General features: G+C 36.8%; 1 protein-coding gene across 4 annotated transcripts in view; it reads left to right on the forward strand.

Moving 5' to 3' along the window:
• Positions 1-7,069: 7,069 nt before the first annotated feature.
• TASOR (transcription activation suppressor) overlaps positions 7,070-17,509 on the forward strand; it is a 53,444-nt gene continuing 43,004 nt past the window's right edge. For 2 of the 4 annotated variants that reach the window (XM_047691617.1, XM_047691628.1), the window contains exons 1-3: positions 7,070-7,613; positions 15,384-15,529; positions 16,942-17,034. In XM_047691617.1, coding sequence (XP_047547573.1) covers positions 7,283-7,613; positions 15,384-15,529; positions 16,942-17,034 — 570 coding nt within the window. In that variant the 5' untranslated portion in view covers positions 7,070-7,282. The remainder of the gene's footprint in view (positions 7,614-15,383; positions 15,530-16,941; positions 17,035-17,509) is intronic. The other 2 variants (XM_047691639.1, XM_047691646.1) reach the window with 1 other exon arrangement.

Raw genomic sequence — 17,509 nt, forward strand, 5'->3', positions numbered from 1 at the left:
CTCTGTCTCTCTGCCTGCCTCTCTGCCTGCTTGTGATCTCTGTCTGTAAATAAATAAATAAAATCTTAAAAAAAAAAAAACCATACCTGGTAAACACCTCCTGTATATCAGGCACTGTGCCAGGCCCTCAGAATATTATGGTAAGCAAACCCAGATATTGCCCCCCAGCCCTTGGAGTGGACTATAGACTACTGGGAGAGACAGACTGGATTAAATAATCCCACAAATGTGGTATTTGAAGGAAGTGGGAAGTAAACTGGGTGCAAGAAACAAGTTTCTATGAAAGCACCAAACAGGGGAACCCAACCTAGATGATCAAGGAAGCTTATACAAGGAAGGGACTTGAGCCAAAGGAAGTACAGTGCTAATGGGGAAGAGGGTGGCATACCACACTGGGGAAACAACATGTGCTAAAGTTGATCATGTGGCCAGGGGAGCTTGGCAAGTGTGCCAGACTGTGGAAGCACTGAGGAGGGGCTTAGGGAAGAGGAATGCAGATGGAAGGGTCAGAATTATCAAGACTATATGGGCCCTGTGAAGAATTCTTATCTTTACCCCTTGAGTAATGAGAACACTCAGAAGAGTTTGGTTTTGTTGTTGTTGTTGTTATTCTTATTGTTTAATTAAAAGAATAACATCGTAGGGTAAAATGCACAACTGTAAAATGTATAGCCTAATAATATTTACATATGTATACATTGTGTAACAACCACCCAGATCAAGATACAGAACAATTCCATCATTCCAGAAAGTTCTTAATGTCCCCTTTGAGTCAACACCTTCTCCCAGCTGCACACAAAGAAACCACCATTCTTTTATCACCATCGATTTTTCTTGCTTTTTTTTGAACTTCATATAAATGGAATCATACTGTAACATATTCTTCTATCTGGACTTACTTCATTCAACATTGTGCCTGTGAGATTTATCCATAGTATTAAATTTAACAGAAGCCTTAGAAGGGTTTGACTCAGAAATGAAACAAAAGCAGTAACTTAATAACAGCTCTTGACTCCTGGGTTTAGTTGATATTTGGGGCTACCAAAGTCAGCTCAGCAGCTGAAGGGATACTTACATACTTGCTCATCCCTAATTATATTCTTATCTTCAACTGAGGCTTCTCTTCATTGCATGCAAGTTTTTCCTTCCAGACATCAACCATGAATGAATTTCAAATAAGTTTGTTGTCTAACTACAGGGTCTTTCTTACTTACTTACTTGGGATAAGTACTTACTTACTTACTTACTGCTCCATGAGTAACAGAGTAAGTAAGTACTTTGGGGAAATAAGACTCCATGGAAATAGAATTGTGGTTTTATCTTAAGTGTAATGGAAGGAATGACAGTTTCACATTTTTTGATGAATCTGAGTAGACGATGGAGTTGTAGCCTTGTAATACTGTCTTTATAAAAATGAATGGACTGGACTAATTAATCCCTAAGATCCTTAAAGTTCTATGGTTGGATCTGTTAGGGGTGGTTTTGTTGATTGGCTCTCATTATCCTTCCATAATGCTGCTTTTCAAAGGAAATGTAAAAAAAAAAAAAAATCCCTTTTAGCTATAAGCTTGAAGGGTGAACATGAGTAACATCTATTACCTGAAAAAGGCACATGAAATTGCTTTGCAAATGTTAAAGTATTTTGTTACTACCAATCTTTTTAGTGATTTCATTCACTTCAGAAGTACTATTATTAATGCTTCTGTTTTACTATGTGTGAATCCCGTAACTAGCTATTTATTTACCTAATAGCTTTGATCATCATGTGGAAGTTTATAATTCTCTAGATTGAAACATAGGGACCCTTCTAAAATCTTTGTATTGACTTTCTGGATGATTATTAAGATATTAGCTTTAATCTTGCATGACAATGACAGCTTCTGAGCTTTCTTTTTAAAAAGTAATTTTTTAAAGCAAGGGATGCATTCTTCTTTTTAGGGATGTATTCATATGCCTTAAGGTATAAAAGGAGAAGGGCACCTGGGTAGTGCGATTGGTTGAGTGTCCAACCCTTGGTTTTGGCACAGGTCATGATCCTAGGGTTGTGAGATTGAGTCCGTTGTTGGGCTCTGCTCTCAGCGCAGAGTCTGCTTAAGACTCTCTCTCCCTCTTCCTCTGCTCCTCTCCACTCTCAAATAAATAAATAAATCTGCAAAAAAATAATAAAGTCTGGAAGGGTATAGAGTGAAGTCTCTCCTATCTCTGTCTTTCAGCGACTGTTCCCTTTCTACAGGAAACCAATGTTGCTAGTTACTCATGTAACTTTCCACAAAAGTTTTATGCAAATAGGTGCATATACTTAACTAGTATTTCCCCTTTTCTGGTGCAAATGCTAACATTCTATCCATCCTGTTCTGTACCTTGCCTTTTTTTTAAAGCACAGAATGAGCTACTTTATCCCCCCAAAATGGGAATCATTTGAGTACCCACCTCATAAAGTTGTGAAAATTAAACAAGCTTAACATATGCAAAGCACTTGGAACACACCAAGTATATTATAGCTGTATCTGTTTCCTTTTGCTGCATAACAAATTACCACAAAATTACCACAAATTACCACAAAGTGGCATAAAACAATATCCCTGTATTATCCTATATTTTCTATAGGCCAGAGTCTGAGCATAGCTTAGCCGGTTTCTGTGCCTGGGTATCACAAGTCTGAAATCATGTCAGCTAGACTTCATTCTCACCTGGAGACTCACTAGGAAAGACTTTGCTTTTAAGTGTCTTCAAGTTGTTGGCAACTATTGAATTCATGGCAGTTTGCTTTATCTGAGCCAGTGGCAGGGCTGGGGGTGTAGGGGGGTTGGGGAGAGATAGTCTCTGCTACTTGGAGTCTCTGTCTTCAGGGAATGAGTAGGTCTTCCATTAATTTTTTCATTGAGATATAATTCATACATCACAAAATCCATCCTTTTAAAAAAAAAATTTAAAGTAAGCTCTATGCCCAACATGGGACTTGAACCCATGACCCTGAGATCAAGAGTTACATATTCCATGGAATGAGCCAGCCAGGTACCCACAAATCCATCCTTTTAAAGTGCATAATTCAGTGATTGTTAGTATATGCACAAAGTTGTACAACTATCATCATGTCTAATTTCAGAATATTTTCACCACCCTAAAGAGAAATCCCATACTCATTAGCAGTCTATCCTCATTCCCTGAATAACCCTCCCTCCTTTCTAGCTTCTGGTAACCAACAATCTGCTTTTTGTTTCTATGGATTCACCTCTTCTGAACATTCATATGAATAGATATATGATACAGTATGTGACCTTTTGTGTCTGGCTTCTTTCACTCAGTACAATGTTTTCAAGTTGCATCCATGTTGTAGCATGTGCCAGTGCTTCATTCCTTGTTGTGGCTGCATAGTATTCCACTGTATGGATGGATATATGCCATTTGGTGGATATTTAGGTTGTGTCCAATCCTTTGCTATTACAAATACTTGCTATCCCATTATAAACAACAATAGATATATTTAAGTAAACATTTTGAATGTGAATGAGTATATCTGTACTATAAATGTCTAGAAGTAAAATTATTAGATCACAGGTTTACCCATCAGTAATACTGATACTTATTGTTAAGTTATACCATTTACAATCTGTCCTTTTTTAAAAAAGATTTTATTTATTTATTTGACAGAGAGGGAGAGAGGGAGAGAGAGAGGGCAAGCACAAGCAGGGGGAACAGCAGGGGGAGAGGGAGAAGCAGGCTCCCCACTGAGCAGTGAGTCTGAAGCAGGACTCAGTCGTAGGACCTGGGGATCATGACATGAGCTAAAGGCACATGCTTTACCAACCAAGCCACTTAGGTGCTCTATACCACTTATAAGCTGTCTTTTAAAGTACTGTTTGAGGAAGAGAGGCGAAATTATGTGGGGGAAAATGCACTGAGTTCTGGACTTTATTTTACCACTTAGAAGAGAAGTTAGCATATAGAGGTTATTAAGAGCATGGGCTTTGGAGGCAGACTGCCTGGGTTAGAATCTTAGTTCTGCCACTATGATCTAAATGACCTTAGGAAAGTTAAATAACCACTCAGCTTGTTTATCTGCAAAATAGAGATGGCATTGGTACTTTTGGGGGGGGGGGCGGTTAATGAGATAATACATACAAAACTTTTATACCAGTGCCTGACACATGGGAAGTGCTCAATAAATGTTAACTCTTATTAGCTGGCAGTGTGATCTTGGGCCACTGTCTTTCCCTATTTTTAAAACGAGAAGTTGAACTGAGTTATTTTTTTGTGTTTCCAAGTTTTAAAAGGTGATTATGGTCCCTGGATATTTAATTATATACTGTCTCATATTGTTCTCTAATGTTCTTTGTGTTATTGTTTTGTTCATTCCTGTGGGTAGGGGACAACATAAGTTTTATACTTTTAACCTTTGATAGCCCTTGTTCCAGAACCATGAACATCTGTAATGGTGCCACCACTTGCATTCCCCCACCTCTACCAAATATATGTACTGTCTAGTGTACATAAACATATATGTATATGTACATACATATATGTACATGCATATATAAAAACACATATGGATAGCCTGTCTTACTGTGTTCGTTTTCCTGAGATAGGTAGGATTTAGCAAATTTATGCCCCCTCTATCCCTTTCTTTTTTTTTTTTTAAAGATTTTATTTTTATTTATTTGACAGACAGAGACCACAAGTAAGCAGAGAGGCAGGCAGAAACAGGCTTCCTGTGGAGTAGAGGGCCCGATGCAGGGCTCGATCCCAGGACCCTGAGATCATGACCTGATCTGAAGGCAGACGCCCAACCCGCTGAGCCACCCAGGTGCCCCCCTCTATCCCTTTCTTGTAGTTGATTCTTTGTCTCTGCTTAGCCATCACCATAGATCCTAATTTACATATATTCCCCACTTGCCTGTAAACTTAAAGGAGGTAACCATGTCCATTTGCTTCCATTACATCCTCAGTGCATAGCAGTGCTTAGCTCCCAGTAAGCAATTAAAAAATATCTTTAATATTGAATATTCATAATGTGCTCCAACTAAACCTAAAACTTTTTGCTATCTATAACTGAATAGTTAAAATTATATGTTAAAGATTCCCGATTTTTTTCTACCCTATAAGGTATAATGATAAATTTATTAAAATTATTTTTAAATAAATGTTTTGGGATGGAAAAAATTTTGTCCATACAAAATTTAAGATTCAATCTCTGTAAAAATGGTTTCTCTGGCCTAGTTTTAGGTACTCTACCAACAACCTGTGTATTTGCCTTATTCATAGCCTAAGGGTTTCTACTTTCCAGGTAAAGTTGGCTTTTGCTGAGCAAATGACAAAAGCCTGTTATTTGAGTAATGGCACCAGCCTTCAGTTAGGGCTTATTTATCTTTAAATCTTATAAAAATGAGCTTGTAGGGATGCCTTTAATGAACCAACAAAAAAGAGAGTTACCATCTGGAGACCTCAACATCTGAGTTTCTGATCTTCTGTAGCCTCTTTTATATTAAGTAAAGTCTCTTTCCCCAAGTTTAAAAGGTTATTTTTAACTTAAAATAATGTAGTGTTTTGTCTCAACATAGCCCCTAGTGTTTTCATCAGTATTTAAAAAGGTTTTTACATTAACCATGTAATAAAAGAAGTGATTGTTTGAAACTCACTTTTCTATGATTTACAGAGCTGATGCAAATAGATTGGCCAAGCTTGATTAGCTTTTCCATATTAGCTGAGATGTTATTTAATATGGGACATAGGAATCTGACTTTCCTGTTGCCCTTGGGAAATGCTCTTCAAGTAGTACCCAGGTGGCAAGGCCCAGGGTTTTATTATAATTATATAGATTTGGTCAATCAACTCCTAGGGAGACAGCGGGAATTTGAAAATGGAGATCTGGGTCTCAATCCTGATCCCGCTGCTTGGAGACTGAGCAAAATATCTATCCTCATTTCTTCATCCGCAAAATTCATTAAAGGTGCAGTCCTGCTGTGAAGATTAAGTTTTAGAAAAAGCAGTGAAGTGCAAGTACTCTGTAGGAGTTAAATAGATCTGGTTTCAAATTTTGATCTTATTAAATTGTTCAATGTCTTGCAACACTTATTTAAATTGTGCATAATAGATCTTCCTGATATCTGTTGTTGTGAGGATTAAATGGAGATTATAGCATGTATACTGCTTTGTCCAGTGCCTGGCATACAGAGTGCACCCCGTGAATACTGTCTGTACTCAAGATAACCCATGATAGTAGTTTCAATTTAGTTAGCATCAAGTATTTAAAACGACTTCCTCTTGACAAATTGTTTTAAGGGAGACCGACCGACCACCTGCTCTGTATCTTTTAATGTGGCAGTAAACTTCTAGATTTCTTTTATACAGGAAAACTCAAAACATCAAACGAAAAAGGTCTAGAAGTCAGCAACCCCCTCTCCCTCCCTTTAAGTTCCCCAGAACCAAATTCCGTTAACACTAGGCTGTGAAGTCACATTTAAGGATCCCAGGTATTGACTATGGGCTGGAAGCATGCCACTGGTTGTAACCCTTGAAGGTCAAAGGGGGCGGGAAGAATGTATTGAAAAGATGCAAGATCCCGTTGGAAAGGCAGATGCCGGGGCTCGGAGGCTTTCAGGTTGTTATCGCTGTAGTCCATTGTCTTATCTCCTCTCCAGGCCCACATATGCACGTGAATAATTCACAGTTCCTCCGGCATCCACTGCTTGAGTCGTCTTTTGGTGGAGGAAACTCGTGCGCGGAGATAGAGGTTATCTTACCACCATAGTCGACGCCTGGGCTCGCGGGACCCGTCCAGGCGCACCTCCCTCCCCTGCAGCGCTGGCCAGGAGCGGTCCGAGGATTTGCAGCTCGCCTTAAACTCTGTCCACCCCAAAGAGGTCCGCGGCGTCGAGATATTAGCAGGGCGTTGCCGTCGCCCCTTTTGGCGGGCTCGGTCGCCCTAAGGCTCCGCCCCCCTGCGCCGTCTATCCTAACACGCGGAGGCGGGCGCCGCACCCCCATTGGCGGAGCGGCCCGCGGCGGGCCCGCCCCCTCTCGGCCCCGACGCGAGCACGTTGAGTGGCGGGGCCGGCAGAACTGCCAGAGCGAGGAGCGGCTCCTGGGGCCGGGCTGCGGGGTTGGGGCGCCAGCTTTGGGGCCCCCGAGAGGCTGCTGGGTCGGGACCGCGACCCGCGGCCACGGGGGGAAGGGGGTGGGTGGGCTGAGAGCAGCTCGGTGGCGAGGCCAGCCCGCCGCCCCTTCCCCCCACCCCCTCCGACCCTGCCGGCAGAAGCTTCCCGGAGCTCCTCACGCCGGCGCGATGGCGACTGCTGGGGAGACGGAGGCCTCTCCGCCGACGGACGCGAGCTGGGAAAGTGGCGGCGGCGGAGACGACGAGATGAAGCAGGCGCTTCCGGAGCTTGAGTCCTCCCCACAAAATGGCGGCGGCGGCGGCCTCAGCATAGCGGAGCCCGGCGGCGGCGCCGGGCCTGAGGAAACCGCTGCGGCCTCGGCCGCCCCGAGCGTCAGCCACGAGCAGCCTCAGGACTCGTCTGAGGCGGGCGCGGCCGCTCTCCTCAAAGGCCCCGAAGAGCCCGAAAGACCCGTTAGGAGGAGTTTTCAGATCCCCAGGAAGAGCAGAGAAAAGAAAGGTGGTGCTTCCCCTCTTCCCCAACCCCTCTTTCTCTCTCCCCTCCATCTTTTCATTAGAACCTCTCTGTCTCTTCTTCCCACACCCATCCGAGACACGTAAACACGCATGCAGCGCCAGCCGCCTCTCCCCTCACTGCCACGGCCACCCAGCTGCTGCGCCTGGTGCGAGAGGAAAGCGGTGGAACCACGCTCCCCTGCTCCCCCTGTCCCCGTGGAAGTTGGAAGTAGCTTGTCCGTAAGGCTGCAGCTCCCAGAGAGGAAAGATGGTGCTCGGCGCCCCTCCCTCCCAGCCCCTGAAGGCACAGAAGCTGGTGTGTCCTCCTAAGGATGCTTCTGACAAGTCTCACTGTGGAAATAGCCCTTGGCCATGGATTCTGGGGCTTTCTCCAAGGCCATTGCATTCAGAGGACCACAAGTGCTTCTCCCTTTGGAAATTCTTCAGCTCTGTCTACTTGAAATTTGCTTGATGTCAGCGTCTCCTCTTGTTAAGAAATCTCCATTAGATGTGATCCATGCACACTGGTATTTTCCATCACACCTCATTTCCATATAGAATTTTCCCCTTGTTTTTGAAGCGTTAGATTATATAGGTCTTTCTCTTTAAATCCAAACTTTAGTATGTTTTCTCTTGTATTTCCGAAGAATGGGAAGGTAGGTTCTTGGTGCAGTAATTTCCCTGTGGAAAAAAATAGAAGTTCGCTTATGCCCAAGAGTCACCAACTTGATCTTGCAGACGAGAAGACTTCAGATTTTTTTTTGTTTTTTTGGTTTTGGTTTGTTTTTTTAAAAGGCCAGTCTAGATAGTGGAACCAATATAGGAACAGTTACATGAACTACTTTTACCTTTTTTAAAATTTAATGCTATATTATGACACATTTCTAATGGAGATCAAAATTAGTATTACCGTTTTCTATTATACTATTTTTGACTATCCAGTGATTTAGGATATTCTGGATTTAGTCAATTTAAAATTTCTTTTTGTTTTACTGCTTGGCTCAGTTTTTCATGATTCACTTTTTGGAAAATTAAAGGCTTTTTTTTTTGCATAAACTTTTTAATTTGTAATTTAAATCTTAGTGTAAAGACTTGGAATCTTGAATTAAGCATGAGCTTCCTTTTTCCATTGCTTACCCATCTTCATTTGCACAACTGAAATTGTTAGAGCCTATTACCCATAAGATACAAATAAAGTCAAACTGTTAATTTCTATTTCCATGACAAAGCCAAAGAAATTCTTGGTGTGAGAAATGATGTTGACAAAAATGAAGTTACCTTTGCCCGCTAGCATGAGGAATGTTTCTAGAAATATCTTTAAGTGAATTAATGTATTTTAGAGTTCAGGAGGATACTTGTAAAGGTCAGGGCTGTCAATTCTTTGGTTTATTTAGTTAAGATGAATGGTAGAATCTATATGAGGAAATTCAGATGCTCAACCTGAATTACCAATTGGCAGAGAATAGGTTGAAAGTACATTCAGGTGGGCTCTGTTAAGGAGGTAGGAGATTGAGCTTTTTTTCTTGTTCCTAGCTTAATAAAACTTTGAAGTCCATTTTTTTCATCTTTCTTTTAATTTTTTTCTCTTCTAAGTGCCCAAGAGTATGGTTTATGGTACATCTTAAACCATGGATTTACCATCTCTTAACTTTTGATAGGACCAGAATGTTGCAGAAATCCTCATAGTTTGGTTTGAGATGAGGGAAGTCACCAGGAAATGTTGAAAGGCATTGTGTTTACATGTGGTTTTTTAAATTAGGTAAATCCAGAGGTTGCTGTAAAATAGGCTTTATTTGAACACACTAAAAGTGAACATAATTGAGGAATTAGGAAATCCAAAACCTCATTTTCTCCCGAGTCTGATGCTCCTTGGGGAAAATTTGTTTTCTGTTTTCACTTAGAAGCCAAAGGTTGTCAACCTTTGTCTTGTCAGGGAGGTTATAAAACACACTAGACTTTTTTCATGTTTAGTGAAAATAATTTATGCAGTAAGCAGCTGTTCAATGATGCAGTAACAACTTAATTAGAGATTTTAAAAGTTAAATAAGCAGCTCTTTTATCACCATGAACTTTATCCTGTCCAAGCTGAAAGTAGATCATGCTTGCTGATAGAATTTAATAGGAAAATTGAACTTTCCCATCATTAAAAAAATGCTTTATCAGAAATAGTACAGCAGGTGCTCTAGTTTCACATTGCATCTCCAAATCACCTCCTGAAAGGTATCACCGTGTACCAGATTTGGCTAGATTTTAGTTGTGGTCATGTGAGTCTCTTATGAATATTAGATCATTTTCAGTAGATACCTCTGAACCTTTCAGCATCAAAGATTCTTTTGCATTCATATTTTAATATGGCAGACCTGTGCTTGTAACTATGCTTTTCCAGTGAAATTTAACATTATGACTTGATTATTTTTGATACCTTAAGTACTGTGTGAGTATGACTTGCTGACTTCAAGTTCTTTTTTTTTTTGGTCTTGACAATAGCATAACATCCAGAATGCCTCCATTCTAATTAATAATATTGGCAAACACTTTATAGTGCTTATTAGTAAGTTGTAGGCATTGTTTAAAGCAATTTGTACATACTAACTAAATCTCAACAATTCTGCATAGTAGATATTATTCCCATTTTACAGATGAGGAAACCAAAGTAATGAGAAGTCAATTAACTTGTCAAGGTCATACAGCTAGTAAAAGGTAGAGTTGGCATTTGAACTTAGGTGTATAGTACTTACCACTACTCAAACTGTAGCAAGTCTTTTTTTGTGATACAAGTGTCTTTGTTAGCTTTTGATCTGATCTATTAAAAAAAAGGTTTTAACCTCTGTTATGTTTAGAAATATTTAGTATATCTTCATCTCTGGGGTATTTTGAGATTCAGAACTTACATTCATTATGAAATTAACACATTTAATCAGTAGTGACAGATTAAGTGATGTAACTGTTGACTAAAAGAGTAAAATTTACTCTTTGATATATGTTGTGGTGTTATTGGCTGGGCTATTTTCTGTAGTGTAAAGAGGCACTGTTAACGACGTTTAACCAAATTGTACAATTGCATTTTGTCAGTAGATGTTTCACTCTTGCCTTTTTTTTTTTACTTTAAAATCTAATAATACTATAAGTCATTAAAAGCAAGTTAAAATTGGTAGTTTGATAGAATTTTTCCTTCCAAAGTTTCTGGGGAATGAAATAGTGATGATTCACTCTCTGGAAAGTGTTTTATTGGTTAATGTTTTCTGTGGGGCACAAGACTGACTACTCATATACTCGCATCCATACTGGTCTATTCTAGCAGAATTAATGGCTAGTTCTCCTCCCCAATAACCATCTTTTCCCACAGAATTTGCAGTTGTCTTTTTGAAGATTTTGGGGCAAAGTCTCCTTTAAGGATATTTGCATGGTGTTTAGTAGTTGTATATGGATGATTGGATTCTAAGTACTACAGATTTCCCTATATAGAAATAAGCAGGGAAGTATAGGCAGAATCTAGTCACCCATATAAAACATTTGATCGGTGTGTATATGTTTTAAATAATAGAAGTAAAATTTTCTTTGACTTATTCCCTAAGCCAGAAAAAGTCAACAGTTTCATATTTATACTTGTCTCTCTTTTCCTTTCTGCGCTATTTTAAATGTATGTATGCGTGTGTATATGTATTTGAAGATTTTCTTTATTAGAGCACCAGAGGGTAAGGGAGCGGCAGAGGGAGAGGGAAAAGCAGACTTCTATTGACCAGGGAGCCTTATGCTAGGGTTGATCCCTGGACCCCAGGATCATGACCTGAGGCAGCCAGGCACCCCAGTATGTTCAATCTTGATTAGAGATGAAACCTCCATTCCAAAGGTATTATGTCTGGCAATTTTATTAGACTGAAGAAAAATGATTTTTAAAACCTTTCAAGTAAGTTACTGGGAAGAACATGGATATTTGTTGTATTTTAATCAATACCAGTAGAGAGAGAGATTCAGAGAATTACAGAACACACATGATCCAGAGCCCACCTTTGGGCTCTTTTCTTCCATGAATTACTTTAAATTGGAATGTGTAGTTCACATTGTTTTATTTATATGTTTTAGTAACAGTGGTCTTTTATTTTAAAAGTTAGCTTGTTTTTACATATATGTATATATGATTTATTTTACATATGCACATCTTAATACATGACTTTGAACTAAGTAAATTGGTAAAAGTAATTGGAAGAAATGTTCCTTTGACTAAGGAACCAAGCTGTTTCGTGACCTAAATTTTATGTCCATTCCAGCTGCTTAAATATAACATTAAATTGAGTATGTTTTGTATGCTACCAGTTTAAAAAAAAATAGTATGGATAATACGAAGTCAGGAGACCTGGATTCTGGCTCTAATTCTGTGATACAGTCATTTTCCTTGTCTGAATTATAATTTCCTAATGTCTTTCTAAATCTGCTTTTGAGTCCCATAAAACATCTATAATCAATTTTGTCATTAAGGAAGCCTTATGAATTATGTAAGTCAACTCATTACCCATGTGTCTGACATGTATTTGATAGAAATCCTGTAAATAAGCAATATGTTTCTCAATGTGTGAAGGAACTATTGTTACTTCTGTTAACTTTTATAAACCAAAAAGAAAGTGTGATGGTTTTTGGTTCTGTTAAATGTATTGAAATGAGAAAAGAGATTTGACAGAAGACACATGAGGTAGAAAGCATAATCGTGGACGTCAAGTTCTTTTCCTTTCACACCTAATTTCTTGTGTCTAAGTGTTCTATATGATTTCTTGATCTAAAATGAAGAAACGATTTAATTTTTCCAGCTCTGTAATTAGTTTCAGCTCTTGTATATACATACATAAATCTTGACTTTTATTTAGACCTCAGGATACGAGATTTGGAGCTAGGCAGCCTGAATTTTCATCCCACCTGCTCTGTTTATTCATTAACTATGTAACATTGGGCCATATTAGCTGTTAGCTGTTAGGTTAATTTTGAAATGGGTATAATTGAACTTCATAGGATAGTTTTTAATGATTAAATGAGATAATGCATGTAAAGCACTTAGTATAGTATCTGCATAGTAATAATGACCTGCTAGTGATTAGACTCAGTAATTGTCAGAATCCAGAGAAAAATATTTCGGATACTTTAAGTGAAATAATTACTGTATAAAATGTTCTTTTCCCCATTGGGATAATTGCAGGGTTGTTTACTACTGCCTCAGATAATGACCCATAATTAAGATTATGATACATATGTGTTCTCTTTAAGAGAAGTGACCAAAGGATGTTCAGGGTTGAGGATTATTAAGTATAAAATAGGCCGTGAGGGAATGTACATTCAGAACATACACTTGTTAAATTTCTAATTATTATCAGCACATTGACTTGAAATCCTTAAAAATAGTTACAACATTACTTCTGTAGAAATGATGACTGGGAGGAGGGAAAATTTTAACTGGCCTAAGTAGTAAAGCCAAAAGAGTCATTTAAAATATAAAATACCGGGACATATGCATTTTTTTTCTCTATTTTTGTCTACAGTTTCCCCTGCCCTTCAGTCCACTTGAGTACATTTGACATGACTATAGGACATACCTTGGAATAAAACAACTGTTTAGTACTTCTCTGAGAATTGGAATGTTAACTTCTATATAAGTTTATATAATTTATATTTAATTAATAAATTATATATTTAATTTTTTTCATTTATGATTAGATCAATGGTGGAAGTAGTATTGGGACAGCTTAACAAAGTAAAATAATTTATGTAAGCATGTAAAATTTCATAGAAGTTTAAAGCCATATGGTACTTTAGGGGGGAGCATTTTAGATGTCTGAAGTCACTTTGTTAAAAACAAAAGTCAGACCTTCATAAAACCCAATTTTTAAAATCATACTTAACTCATTTTGGATGTGAAAGCCTATAAAGACTATTCCACATGATGTTTTCGTTGCCAAGTTTTTCCCAACTTAGTTGGGAACAGTCACAAAGATTTTTTTTCTACCACATTCTGTAAAACAGATTTGAATGAGGCTGTATTTCTTCCTCTCTTAAGCTTTCATTTTGTTTTACATATTACTGAATTGTTGAAATTTTAAGACTTAAGATGATAGCAGTGATACTTTGGTAGTTGTAGAATATATTTGTATTCAGTTTTTTTTAAAATCTTTGACAAAGTTTTTCTTATTTTCTTTACTAACTTAATTTTAATTCAACTTGCTTGGGGGCCATTGCTCACAGTTCTAGCTATTGGCATATGATAGAGTAAGGAACAAAGCAGATACAGTTCTTGATCCTGTGGACCTTAACAATCAATAGATTATTGAGTATATTCATCTACAAATTTGAATTTAGGACATATTTTTATATTTAATAGTATGTTTTTTTGAGGGATTTTTTTTTCCCCCTGCTTATCCCAAGTTAGTGTCTATTGCATCATAAGTTTGTTGGCTTTATCTTTGCTTTAATGTGGGAGCCCAAAGTAGTAGGAACTGTTTATATACATTTTATTATTGAATGTTACATTTTTACAGACACTTTTGTAATATATACGTAGTGTGGTAAATGGATGTATGGATAGGTTATTTGACATCATGTCCTTTAAAGCTTAATGCTATATATGAAAATAGTAAACAGTTTATTAGCTGCTCTCTAGTATCTTTAAGAATATGTATAAGCAGAACACTGTTTTTAGTAGTAGCCTTAAAGTATTTTGACTGACATTTATTCACTGTTAAGAAATAGTATCTCAAAAGAAGTTAAGGTAAATATAGTATTACATAAGTTCTATGGATGCTTCTATATACAGTGAAATATAAGTGGTTCCTTTTTTGGCTTGGGGAGCATTTATATGTTTAGACTTTTGAAATTAGTAAGTTAAACTATTTCATGCATGAAGTGGAAATTTGAAATTATTAGACCAGTAATCGAACAAATCGGATATTTGACTTTAAGTATTTTAAAAATTAAGTGGGGGTGTGGAATAGTTTTAGGAGGGAGAGAATAAACAATTTTATTGTCCTTATACTGGGTGCTGTGCTTAGAGGTTTTTTCATGTGTTGTCTCATGTGTGGAATGTAGAATTTAGTGGTCATTAGGATGACTAGGGTTCTTTATAGATGAGAGAACTGAACTTATTTTTGGTTGATTACCCAGACTCTCCCACAAAGCTAATAAATGCTAGATTTGATATTTGTGTCCAGGCTTGACTCCAAAGCTCTACATCTTTCTGTTTACTACGTTTTCATAACAAATGTTCTACTACTTTGTTGGTAATACAAGAAGCCAATGGATCTAGCATATTTTATTCTAACTTTAGTTCTAAAAAGAAAATAGAATAATTTTATGGACACCTAAGTGTCTTAAATGTTTTTATGGGTTCATTTATGCTGTAAACATTTAGTTTGCTGAAATAAATGGTCCTAGACATACTATTTCAGTGTAACATAAGATAGAAGTGGAGACAAGTTGAGGATATATACAGGTTCTTTCTTGTGAGAGTTTAAAGCAATTTAGCTTGCCTAATGTAGCATTCTTAAGGTTTGCAAAACTGTAACCTTGTCTTCATCTGTAATGACAGTTGCTCATTGCTGAAGAAACTGGTCAATGTAGACAACTGATTGTAATTTTCCTTCAGTGAATTAATAAGTATCTCTTTTGAATATCACAAAATAAGATAACTTTGGTGCTGTTTTTTCAACTTCTCTTAGAAGTTCTATAAAAACCACAAAATTTAAGAGACTACATTTAAGATGGAATAATGTTAAAATTAATTTTTTTGTTGTTTTAGCACTTTTTCAGCCATTAACTCCAGGCTCTCGAGAATTCGAAGATGTTCTAAATATTCTTCATTCATCTTACCTTGAACCAACCTCGGTAACAAATTTTAACTACAAACGTGCTTGCTTGATACATAATGAACTTTTGGAAAAGGAGGTATGTTTTAAATTGTGCTTATTGTAAGATTCTTTAGAACCAGTTAATAGCCTGGAAGTTGGTTTATGTTCCTTTTCTTTAAAAATACTTATTCTTAGGAAAGCCAAATTATGGAAAGGAGAACAAGTTTTAAATGACATCTTTTTTCTTCTAAATATTGATTTATCACTATTTATCTGGATAAATTAATGTTCAATTATGTAAAATAACTTATTAAAAATTAATCTTAAGCATAGGAATAGCTTACTGTATAATGGCCTAATTATAAATTTATAAGGCCCTTTGCTCTTTTAAGTGCTTATTAAATGAAATTTATAATCTGTATTATGTTTCCGTTGGAAGATAATTAGTGAAATCAAATGTGTATTTTTTAAAGATATGCTTAATTTTTTTCCCCAATTACTGACTAGGAGTAGAATTCTCTTAATATCACTAGTAGATATTCTTAGTGGAAAAGTATAAACAAAGTATTAAGTTTCATGTACAAATTTATAATATTTTTAGGAAAAGCCAGAATGCATAATTCTGAGGTAATATAAATGAGATGTTTAGCAATATTTTATGTGTTTATTGTTTCCTAATGCACATGAAATACTATTAATTCTGTGCTTTTGTGTGTTGGTTAACCCAGTGCTATCAGAATTGAGTTTTGAGGGAATCTGTGACGTTACTGGCTCCCAAGAAAATTAAAACCTTGATAGTTTGTTGTGGTTTCATGGTATAATAGGGGTTATTTATTAATTTTAATTAATTTTATATGAAAATTTACTCTAATGATAGATTAAGCATATTACTGAACATCAGTAATGGCCTGAATACTGCATATAAATCTGTTAGATGTGAGCTCCATAGTTTGAATATGTATCTGTTTGCTTGTATCTAAAAGTCAAAGTCAGTTTTTTGGGTGACTTGCAGTTTAGTTATACTTAGACAAAGTCGCTTTTTTTATCCTGGCAATACGTATGGAGCTTGTCTTACATAGTTGGCATTGAGGCTATAGTAATAAAGAAATGAAACCTTTTCCATGTTCTAATTGAGTTTATAGTCCAAAAGTTGGTCATTCAGCAGAGATTTATTAAATCACTTGCTGTATGCAGTTCATCATGTTAAGTAAACTGAGAGATCCAAAGGTAACTAAAACATGAACTGAAAAATTTGTGGGAGATTTGGAATGTGGTAAAATTTTAATAGAAATTTAGTTAAAATTGATAAACATTAGATGCTTATTTAATTATTATGAGGTAAAGAGCTAGTTAGAATGAGGAAAAAAATTGAAGCACAGAAATCACAGAGAAAACATAATTTCTACTTTGGTTATATTTTGGATTTCTTAGGAATAAAATTACTGAAGATCTTAGCTTGAAAGACATAATCACATACTAAGGAGTTGTTATAGATTTAATTTTGTTTAGTTCACAGAAAAGCGAAGAGAACTGAAGTTTGATGGTCGTTTAGATAAAGAACTTTCAGAATCGTATGCATTTCTTATGGTTGATCGATACCAGGTGAGTGAACTCTTAAATGATTTGAAGATATTTCCATTGTAAGTTACTAGTTTTGAATGTAAGAATACACTTGATAATTATAAACTGGTATTTTATAAGTTAGTATAAATGATATGATGTGTAAATGGAAGAAATGATTTAGTAGGACAAGGTATTTCATTGTCATGTGATTTGCTTTTCAGATGTACTTTTGCTTTAAATTTGCTTTTCAAATGCTCTGACCAAACCTGTTTTCTTTCCTTAGGATGTGCTAGATAATGAATAAACTTCCCTTTATTAAAATAGATTATCTTCTATATTGTTATATGTGCTGGGAACCATTTTTTTCTCCTTCAATTGAAGATGTTTAGGTGGAAGTTTTATTTAAATATTTTGCCAGCTCTAATTCTCTCTAAAAGGGAAGTTTATATATGTGAGTGGCATGAATTTTGACTATCTGTCACACCTAGTATAAACGAAAATGGATTCCAGCTAT

This window comes from Lutra lutra, chromosome 1 (genome assembly GCF_902655055.1).
Source record: "Lutra lutra chromosome 1, mLutLut1.2, whole genome shotgun sequence".
NCBI classification, from domain to species: Eukaryota; Metazoa; Chordata; class Mammalia; order Carnivora; family Mustelidae; genus Lutra; species Lutra lutra.